The 11,442-nt window shown below is 40.9% G+C and overlaps 1 protein-coding gene across 1 annotated transcript in view; it reads right to left on the reverse strand.

The window, feature by feature from the left end:
- Window positions 1-252: 252 nt before the first annotated feature.
- LOC108539660 (zinc finger protein 788-like) overlaps window positions 253-11,442 on the reverse strand; it is a 20,215-nt gene continuing 9,025 nt past the window's right edge. The window contains exons 2-4 of the mRNA XM_017888519.1: window positions 4,474-4,600; window positions 4,211-4,271; window positions 253-3,644 (exon numbers count right to left, since the gene is read on the reverse strand). Of these exons, the coding sequence (XP_017744008.1) occupies window positions 1,088-3,644; window positions 4,211-4,271; window positions 4,474-4,507 (2,652 nt within the window). The 5' untranslated portion in view covers window positions 4,508-4,600 and the 3' untranslated portion in view covers window positions 253-1,087. The remainder of the gene's footprint in view (window positions 3,645-4,210; window positions 4,272-4,473; window positions 4,601-11,442) is intronic.

Genomic DNA, 11,442 nt, shown 5'->3' on the forward strand with positions numbered 1-11,442 from the left:
AATCCCAGCACTTTGGGAGGCCGAGGTTGGTGGATCACTTGAGATCAGGAGTTTGAGACCAGCCTGGCCAACATGGTGAAACCCCATCTCTAAAATTAGCCGGGCATGATGGCAGTTGCCTATAATCCCAGTTACTCGGGAGGCTGAGGCAGGAGAATTGCTTGAACCCGGGAGGCAGAGGTTGCAGTGCGCTGAAATCATGCCACTGCACTCCAGCCTGGGCAACAGAGCAAGACTCCATCTAAAAAAAAAAAAAAAAAAAAAAAAAGATTGGCTATAGATGAATTGTATCAGAACCATCTAAATATCTACATACATCCAGATTTAATTGTCCATTCACCGGTAGCTCTCTTCTCAACTCAGAAATCAATTATCTCAGAGGTCCTTTCCCTACTCTTTTTCTGTGTTTCAAAGGAATTGGGATAATTGAATGCTTATTAACAGAATGTATCTCTTCATGTCGCTGACAGGAACTGGAACAAATGAAAGCTTTGCCACATTGCTTGCATTCACATGGTTTCTCTCTGGTGTGTGTCCTTCCACGATTTTGAAGGTTCTTGGCAGATGTGAAGGCTTTCCCACAATTCTTACATTCATATGGCTTCTCTCCAGTGTGCATCCTTCCATGTATAAGGAAGAGAAATTACTAAATGCTTGTGTACACCCCTTACATTTAGCATTTCTCTGTAGTGTGTCTTTTCATGCATTCAAAGCTCCATGGAAGATATGAAAAATCCTTTCCCACGTTGTTTATTCATAGGGCTTTTCGCCAGTGTCCTTTCATGTCTACAAAGGGAACAAGAAAAACTGAATACCTTCCCACATTCCTTACATTCATAAGGCTTCTTCCTAGTGTAGTTTCTTTTTATGATGTAGAAAGGAACCGGAATTATAGAATGATTTCCCACATTCCTTACATTCATAAGGCTTTTTTCCAGTATAAGTTAATTCATGTATTCGAAGGCTACTCCAATAACGACAGACTATACCACACTGTTTACATTCATAGGGTTTCTCCCCAGTGTGAGTCCTTCTGTGTATTCGGAGGCTTGAGGCACATCTGAAAGATTTCCCACATTGCTTACACTCATACGGTTTCTCTCCAGTGAGTCATTTCATGATATCGAATGGAACTGGGTAAATTAAAGCCTTTGCCACATTGCTTACACTCATAGTGTTTCGCTCCAGTGTGACTCAACTGATGATATCGAAAAGAAATGGGAGAAACATAGGCTTTCCCACATTGCTTACATTCATGGGGCTTCTTTCCGGTGTGACTCCCTTGATGACGTTGAAAGGCACTGAAATAAATGAAGGCTTTCCTACATTGCTTGCATTTATAGCGTTTCTCTCTAGTGTGAGATTTTTCACGTGCTTGAAATGAACTGGGAGAATGAATGACTTTTCCACATATCTTAGATTTATGAGATCTCTCTCCAGTATTCATGTGTCTAGAAAAGCTTCTAAGATGAGAAAATCCTTTGCCACGTTGTTTATGTTCATAGCGTTTTTTACCTATGTGTGTCCTTTCATGTCTCCGAAGGGAACTGGAAAAACCAAATACCTTCCCACATTCCTTACATTCATATGGCTTCTCCTTTCTGTGACTCCCTTCATGCTTTTGAAAGGATGTAGGATTATCAAATGCTTTCCCACATTCCCTGCATTCATATGTCTTCACTCTAGTGTGGACCCTTTTATGATTTTGAAAGAAATTGGAACTATAGAATGATTTCCCACGGTTCTTAAATTCATAAGGCTTTTTTCCAATATGAGTTAGTTCATGTATTCGAAGGCCACTCCAGTAACGACAGACTTTACCACCCTGTTTACATTCATAGGGTTTCTCCCTAGTGTGAGTCCTTCCATGTGTTCGAAGGTGCGAGGCAGATCTGAAAGCTCTCCCACACTGCTTACATTCATAGGGTTTCTCTCCAGTGTGAGTCATTTCATGATATCGAATGGAACTGAACAAATTGAAGCCTTTGCCACATTGCTTACACTTACAGCGTTTTGCTCCAGTGTGACTCAATTCATGACACTGAAAAGCAGTGGAAGAAATATAGGCTTTCCCACATTGCTTACACTCATAGGGGTTCTCTCCAGTGTGGCTCCTTTGATGACGTTGAAAGGCACTGAAATAAATGAAGCGTTTTCCACATTGCTTGCATTTATAGCATTTTTCTCCAGTGTGAGATCTTTCACGTGTTTGAAATGAACTGGGAGAATGAAAGACTTTTCCACGAATCTTACGTTTATGAAGTATCTCTCCAGTGTGTATCTTCATGTGCCTAAGACAGCTTCTACGAAAAGATCCTTTCCCACGTTGTTTACATTCATAGGGTTTTTCAGTGTGTGTCCTTTCAAGTCTCCGAAGGGAACTGGAAAAACTGAATACCTTCCCACATTCCTTACATTCATAAGGCTTCTCTTTTCTGTGACTCCTTTCATGTTTTCGAAAGGATATGGGATTACCAAATGCTTTCCCACATTCCTTGAGTTCATAAGGTTTCTCCCTAGTGTGGATCCTTTTATGATTTAGAAGGAAACCGGAACTATAGAATGATTTCCCACATTCCTTACATTCGTAAGGCTTTTTTCCAATGTGAGTTAGTTCATGTACTTGAAGGCCACTCCAATAACGATAGACTTTACCACACTGTTCACATTCATAGGGTTTCTCCCCAGTGTGAGTCCTTCCATGTATTTGGAGGCTTGAGGCACATCTGAAAGCTTTCCCACATTGCTTACATTTATAGGGTTTCTCTCCAGTGTGAGTCATTTCATGACATCGAATGGAATTGGGCAAACTGAAGCCTTTGCCACACTGCTTACACTCATAGTGTTTCACTCCAGTGTGACTCAATTGATATCGAAAAGAAGTGGAAGAAACATAGGCTTTCCCACATTGCTTACGCGCATAGGATTTCTCTTTAGTGCGAGTCCTTTGATGGTATCGAAAGGCACAGAAACTAATAAAGGCTTTCCCACATTTCTTACATCCATAAAATTTCCCGCCAGCATGAAGCATTTTATGTCTGTGATAGAAACCAAAAAACCGGTGTGTCTTCCCAGAACCCTTACATGCACGATGCTTCCCTCCTCTGTGCATTCTTTCATGTATTTGAAAGGAAGATACGTTATTAAATGCTTTTTCACATTTCTTACATTTGTAAGGTTTCTCTACACTATGAGTCCTTGCATGCATTTGAAGTTCTGAGGTGCATCCAAAGGGTTTTCCAGATTGTTTACATTCATAGGGGTTCCCTCCAGAGTGAGCTCTTTTATGTCTACGAAAAGAAATGGAAAAACTAAATGCCTTCCCAGAATCCTTACATTCATAGAGTTTTTCTCCAGTGTGTGCAATTACATGTCTGCGAAAGTAGGGGAGGTAGCTGAAGGCTTTCTTACAGTATGTACATTTATATAGCTTCTGTCCATATTCCTGATACTCATATGGCTTGTGTCCAGTGTCAGCTCTGGTGTGCTTATTAAGGGATAAATGACCCATGCCGACCTCACGCACATTCCTTTCACATGATTCTACTCCAGTTTTCTTCTTGAGCATGTCATCCAGAACCTGGGTCAAAATTTCTCCACGCTGATGACCTTCACTTTCAAATAGTCTCTCTTCTGTAAGAACTCTGTGAAAAATGAAAAGCACATTTAATGTGTTTATCAGTGATCTTTATATTCATTCACAAGTCTTACACTTGCATTTTTAACATGATCCAGCAAAGTGTAGGTTTTCTACTCTGTCTGAATTGTTTGAACATGAATGGACCACATGGTCTACAAGATGGCCCAGCCATATCCATTATCAAAAAATGTTGATATGGGGCTTAATACTATTTCCATGTAAACTACTGTACAAATACAAAACCTCTTTGTCTTTTAATTTTGTTTCTGAGTGAGAATCTTGCCCTGTTGCCCAGGCTACAGTCCAATGATGTCATCATGGCTCCGTGTAGCCTCAGACTCCTGGGCTCATGCAATACTCTGGTCTGAACTTCCCCCTCCCAAAGGGCTGATTATAGGCTGGACACCATGGCTTATGCCTATGTCACAAATAAATGCATGTTTTTAGAGAAAATATTCTAAGAATAAATACAATGGAACTCAGCTTTTTTGTTTGTTTCCTTCTTTTTAACATTTCCTCCCATTCTAAAATTTTCTAGAGATACTGCTTTGTCTTGTGAGTGCAGATTACCTTTGGTTGCTCCTGGGATTTTTGTACTCATTTTCAATGTTCTGGTCTTTCCATTTCTTCCCTAAAATACAGACACAGATACACAGGCCTGAATTAGTATAAAATTATGAAATAATTATTTGATTCTATGTTTATGATACACTGTAACCATTCCTCATTTATTCATCAAAGTATTACCTGTCCATATTCCAAATTACTCAACAGAACTGATGAATGAGAAACACTTCTCTAATTCACTGAGGGACTAATGTTGTCACCCTTACCTATAGAGGCCAGGTTCCTTAAGGTTTCTTGCATCACTTCTCAGTAGAGATTCTTTTGGGAAGGATCCAGCAAAGCCCATTCTTCTGGAGTGAAGTTCACAGCCACATCCTCAAAGGCCATTAAGTCCTGAAACATCCCACATGTGTAGAGAAGGATGGGTGAGACTGATAACACTGGACATCTATACCCTATGCCTAAGAAGTTCTCACAATGCTGTGGACTCCAAAGATTTCATTACTTGGACATCAGACCTCTTACTCTCTGTCTATACTCACTTTCTTCCATAAAGCAATTCTGATGCTACAATTTAACTATGGGGTAAAGCAACAGCAGAACAGGAAAATGTGTGAGCTTCCGGTAAATCCACATAAAAAGGTGTGCTGTCTGGGCTGTCCCTCATGTCTGTTTGTAGCGTGGGTCTATAGTGCCTGCTGTAACAAAGTCCTGTGAATTTGCTTGCAGAAAAAAGTTAACATAAGGAGTCTTGAGGCTGTGTATCCTTGAAAATGTCTGTTCCCAAGTTTAAAATTTGATGATATCTAGGAAGTAGATTTTGTTCTAAATACCAATGACAGAAACAAACAACTGGATTTTGTGAGGGGTCCATCAGTCTAACTAATAAGACAGTTATAAATAACTAAACAAAAAACCAAATGCATGAGAAAAAGCGATTCTGGGGATCTCTGCTTGGGTGGTAAAGCCTAAATTATAACCGAATTGCTCATAGCCGAATGTCAACAAGGTTGAGAAGTAAAACCCCAGGATGCCCAATCGTAACAAAAAGGCAAATATTTATCAAACATAAAAACGTTTGTGTGAACAGGTGTGGTGGCTCATGCCTGTAATCCCAGCACTATTGGAGGCTGAGCTGGGCAAATCACTTGAAGCCAGGAGTTTGAGACCAGCCTGGGCAACATGGTGAAACCCGTCTCTACTAAAAATAAGAAAATTAGCTGGGTGTGGTAGAACATACCTCTAATGCCAGCTACTTGGGAGACTGAGGCACAAGAACCACTTGAACCCAGGAGGTGGAGGTTCAGTGAGCTGAGATCGTGCCACTGTACTCTAGCATGGAGACAGAGCGAGACTCTGTCTGAAAACAAAAACAAAAACAAAACAAAACAAACTTTTGCTTATGAGAGGCCACCATTCACAGAGGGAGAAGGCAAACATGTGCTCTGTCCCAAGGATTATTAATGGTTCAGCCCTTATGGAAAATAGTATGATAGTGCCTTTAAAAATAACAAAATTACGGCCAGGAAAGGTGGCTCATGCCTATAACCCCAGCACTTTGGGAGGCCAAGCAGGGCAGATCACCTGAGGTCAGGGGTTTGGGACCAGCCTGGCAACAATGGCAAAACCCCGTCTCTACTAAAAATACAAAAATTAGCCGGGTATGGTGGCGCACACCTGTAATCCCAGCTACTTGGGAGGCTGAGGCAGGAGAATCGCTGGAATCTGAGAGGCGGAGCCAAGAGCTGGATCCATCCACATGTCCACTGATGGTTGTATGCGTACAAAAATGTGGTAGGCATCTAAATACAATGAAATATGATTTAATCTTAGAAAATAACACCCTGTCCCATGCTTTATGCATGAAAATTCATGACGCTATGGAAATTACACAATGGCAGTCACACACACACACACAAAACAGAGTATGATTCATCATAGATAAGTTATACGGAGTTGTCTAAGTAAATTAAATGTACACTTAAAATTGCTTAAGCTAATAAAATGTAATTTTACTTTATAGTAATTAAAAATAATAAATTCACTTTAGGAGGCCAAGGCAGGCAGCTCATGAGGTCAGGAGATCGAGACCATCCTGGCTAACACAGTGAAACCCTATCTCTACTAAAAATGTAAAAATTAGCTGGGCATGGTGGCACACACCTGTAGTCCCAGCTACTCAGGAGGCTGAGGCAAAAGAATTGCTTGAACCTGGGAGGCGGAGGTTGCAGTGAGCTGAGATCGGGTCACTGCACTCTAGCCTGGTGACAGAACGAGACTCCGTCTAAAAAATAATAATAAATAAATAAATTACTGTCCTAAGTGTAAAACTACTTGACCAAAACATGGGCAATGGGCTGAGTGTAGTGGCTCACAGCTGTAATCCCAGCTCTTTGGGAGGCCAAGGCAGGCAGATCACTGGAGGTCAGTAGTTCGAGACCAGTTTGGCAACATGCTGAAACTCCGACTACACTAAAAATACAAAAATTAGCTGCGGGTGGTGGTAGACACCTGTAATCCCAGCCCCTTGGGAGGCGGAGGTTGCAGTGAGCCAAGATCATGCCATTGGACTCCAGATGGGTCAGGAGAGCCAGACTGTCTCAAAAAAAAAAAAAAAAAAAAAAAAAAAAAAAGCCAATGTATTCCAATAACATTTCTCCAAGATACATCCAAATGACCACAACACACATGAAAAGGTGCTTAACATCAGGAATTATTAGGTGTACTTATTTTTTTTGGGTCAGAGTCTTGCTCTATCACCCAGGCTGGAGTGCAATGGCGCAATCTTGGGTCACTGCAACCTCAGCCTCCTGGGTTCAAGCAACCCTTTGTCCTGCCTCAGCCTCCTGAGTAGCTGGGATTATAGGTGCCCACCACCACACCTGGCTAATTTTTGTGGATTTTTTTGTTTTGTTTTATTGAGATGGAGTTTTGCTCTTGTTGCCCAGGCTGGAGTGCAACGGCACAATCTCAGCTCACTACAAGCTCTGCCTCCCAGGTTCACACCTATTCTCCTGCCTCAGCCTCCTGAGTACCTGGGACTACAGGTGCCCGCCACCACGCCCGGCTAATTTTTGTGTGTGTGTGTGCTTTTAGTAGAGACGGGGTTTCACCGGGTTAGCCAGGATGGTCTCGATCTCCTGACCTCGTCATCTACCCACCTCGGCCTCCCAAAGTGCTGGGATTACAGACGTGAGCCAATGTACCCAGCCAACGTAATAAAATTTTAAATACAGTCATATATGGCTCTGTGGGAAAATAAAAATGATTAAAATCCTGCAGCTCTTTCAAATATGTCAGGGTGGATCCATAATTGAAGATGTCCTTTAGGGAGGGAAAGCAGGTATTTTGGAATATAGTGAGGGAACCATATATTTAGGGATTGTCATTCCTAAAAAGAGCCAGCTGCGGGAGTCTTACGGACTGCTTCCTTCCTTGACCAAAGGTGAGTCAGGCTGCTCAGGCCCTCTTCTTGACCCATTTTGTCCTTCTCATGCAGAGCCCAGTTACATCAAAAATCCTTCTAAGGGAGTTCAGGGAGAATCCCCCCAAAACTTGATATTCAATCAAATTCCATTTCCTCAACCCATGATAATTCATCAAATTTCTCTTCCTTGACTGGGCACGGTCGCTCATGCCTGTAATCCCAGCACTTTGGGAGGCCTGGGTGGGCAGATCACCTGAGGTTGGGAGTTCAAGACCAGCCTGACCAACACAGTATAATTTTGTATTTTTAATATCTACTAAAAATACAAAATTAGCTGGGCGTGGTGGCGCATGTCTGTAATCCCCGCTACTTGGGAGGCTGAGGCAGGAGAATCACTTGAACACGGGAAGTGGAGGTTGCGGTGAGCCAAGATTGCACCATTGCACTCCAGCCTGGGCAACAAGAGCAAAACTGCGTCTCAAAAAAAAAAAAAGAAAAACAGTTTCTCTTCCTTGTTTTGAGACAGAGTCTCACTCTGTCGCCCAGGGTGGGGTGTAGTGGCATCATCTCAGCTCACTGCAACTTCCACCTTCCAGGCTCAAATGATCCTCCTACCTCAGCCTCATAAGTAGCTGGGACCAAAGGTGTGTACTGTATTTGTTCGTATTTTTGGTAGAGACAGGGTTTTACCATGTTCTTGAGGCTGGTCTTGAACTTAGATTGCTGAGCTCAAGCAATCCACCCGCCTCAGCCTCCCAAAGTGCTGGGATTACAGGTATAAGCAAATGCACTTGGCCCCTTTTCTTTTTTTAAGGTGTACAGCACATGGTATTCCCAGTATTACTCTCATACAATAACCAGACCCAATCCTGGTAGGAACTGAGATCAAAAAAGATTAGGTGCATTTAGGCTGGTATGGCCATATGCTTTTCAATGTCTTGCTGGTATGGTGTCCTTTGAAACACAAACAAGTTTAAAATGTCAATGCAGTCTAAATTACATATTTTTTCTTTGTTCCTAGTGCCTGCATTGTCACATCATAGAATCTTTCCTAAATCCATGATCATGAATATTTTTGAATGGCACACTGTAGCATCACGAGGGTAAGATTATCCTTTGTTCCCATGGGAGGATGAGAATGGGGTATTTGAAAAATTCTGCAGGCTAACACAGAATTGAAACCCACTATACATTGGAGACTAAAACTATATAAATTTAGTATACTATAATGGCATATTACATTAAGCTGTTTACCATAATGCCATTTATATATAACAGCTATATACAACATTACAAGTTATATATAATATTTACCAGTTAGCTATCATAACTATATACTATATATACTTCATTTGTGCATGTATATACATATGTGTATATATATGCATATTATAATGCTAGACTATAATACTATACATTAATATCTCTTTAAATGTTAACACACAAAGCCTCAACAATACACTTGCAAAGAGAATCCACCCATATACGACAACATCTGTACCCCATGATAAAGTGGGATTTAATTTGTGGAAGCAACATTGCTTACATTTCTAAAAATCAACTTATGCAATGCACGATAGTTACAGAATCAATGTCAAAAACCACAATCCAAACACATGCAAAAAAAAAAAAAAAGTGACAAACCTCAACACTCCCTCAAAATAGAAATCAGGAATACAAGGGAACTTCTACAACCTACTATAAAATATGTATAAGGGTTGGGCACAGTGTCTCACACCTGTAATCCCGGCACTTTGGGAGGCCAAGGCAAGCAGATCACCTGAGGTGAAGAGTTCGAGACCAGCCTGACCCGCCCAGTGAAACCCTGTCTCTAGTAAAAATACAAAATTAGCTGGGCATGGTGGCGCATGCCTGTAATCCCAGCTGCTTGGGAGGCTGAGGCAGGAGAATTGCTTGAACCCAGGAGGCGGAGGTTACAGTGAGCCACGATGGCGCCACTGCACTCCAGCCTGGGCAACAAGAGTGAAAACTTCGTCCCAAAAATAAATAAATAAAATGTGTATGAAAGTGCACAGTTACCATCCACTGACAGTTAACAACTCAATATAACTAATCAAACCTACAAGCTAATTATTTTCTCCAAATTGTTAAGCCAACACAGGCAAGCACTAAGGAAAGATTTTAAAAAGTAAAAGGAACTCAGCAAAACCAAACCCTGCCTGTTTACCAAAAACATCACCAAAAACTGGCACTTTCTGCTCAGTGACATGTTTAGTGGCCCTATTACCTTGACTGTACAAGCGTAGCATAATCATTTGTTCGTGAAACAGAGACTTGTAACACTAGTCATATGAGGGTTTAGCTGTCTCTTACTTTTTATGAGTGCAATTGACCTATCTGTGAAGAGGCAGAATACTTAAATATGATGAGAAGACTCCATGGAACTTAAATTTTTTAGTCCACATATCTAATAATTAGCCTAACTTAACAGGTATTAACATTTTATCCAGTGAACTAAAAATTTTAGTTGAGGTGACCTCACAGCACAATATAACCTCAAAATGATTTTGACTAAGACGTACTAGTCAAAGTAAACTAATCCTTCTTCTTAACAGTAAGTTTATCATTAACCTTCTCCTACTTATTCCCACCATTCTCACTATAGCATTCTTAACATTTGTTGAATGAATAGTTTAGGTTACATACAACTCTGCAAGGGACCTAACATCATAGGCTCATATGGATTATTCCAACCCTTTGCCAAAGCAATAAAGCTGCTCATTAAAGAACCACTACAGGCTGGGCATGGTGGCTAATGTCTGTAATCCCAGCACTTTGGGAGGCCGAGGTGGGCAGATCATCTGAAGTAAGGAGTTTGAGACCACCCTGACCAACATGGGGAAACCCCATCTCTACTAAAAATACAAAAGTAGCCAGGCGTAGTGGCACATGCCTGTAATCCCAGCTACTGGGGAGACTGAGCAGGAGAATTGTTTTGTAAAAACTAAAGTAGAGGTTCCTCTTCAAAAACTTTCCTCCCCATCTAATTAAATTATAACTTCTCTTAAAAGCAAAATTTATTCAAAAACTTATACTAACATTCTTAAATATTTATCTACTCACCATAATAAGCAAAAATCAATATACTTTATATTCTTAACTCCCACAATTTAGCCTAAATATTTGCCCTGGCATGCTTATACTGGTCTGACCAAACATTAAGTCATAGCCTGTTCCTCTTCCTTAAAGGTGTTTGTACCTTTCTCAACATTCCACAAGTTACTTCTTCCTTTATTCTCCTCTGCCTTTGCCTCTCTTAAAAAGTTCTAAGTTATTAGCCAATCAGAACAAATACAAAATATGAGGTCCCGTTCCAGCCAGTGGAAACCGAACACAGCAGTAAGGTGGACACGTCAGGTTATAAATAACCCTATCTCCTTTGTTCAGTATACTCTGGTAACAAAACTGCTAACAAATGTACCCTTTCTGCAGAAAGTATTAAAATGGCCTTGCTAAAAAAATTAAATTTATGTTCAAATGCTATTTCTTTACAGCACGGGAAACAAGCATCTCAAACAGCTTGAACCTGGAAGGCAGAGGTTGTGGTGAGCTCAGATCGCGCCATTGCACTCCAGCCTGGGCAACAAGAGCAAAACTCCATCTCAAAAAAAAAACAAACAAAAACAACAACAACAAAGAAAACAGAACCATTACAACCACTAATGCCATCCCTCCATCCTCCTTTATACCATCACACCTACCTCGCCCTGACCCTTGCATATGAATCCCTCCCTAACCCCCATTTCTTTTTTTTTTTTTTTTTTTTTTTTTTTTTTTTTTTTTTTTT

This window comes from Rhinopithecus bieti, unplaced genomic scaffold (assembly GCF_001698545.2).
Source record: "Rhinopithecus bieti isolate Rb0 unplaced genomic scaffold, ASM169854v2 scaffold_15296, whole genome shotgun sequence".
Taxonomy (NCBI): domain Eukaryota; kingdom Metazoa; phylum Chordata; class Mammalia; order Primates; family Cercopithecidae; genus Rhinopithecus; species Rhinopithecus bieti.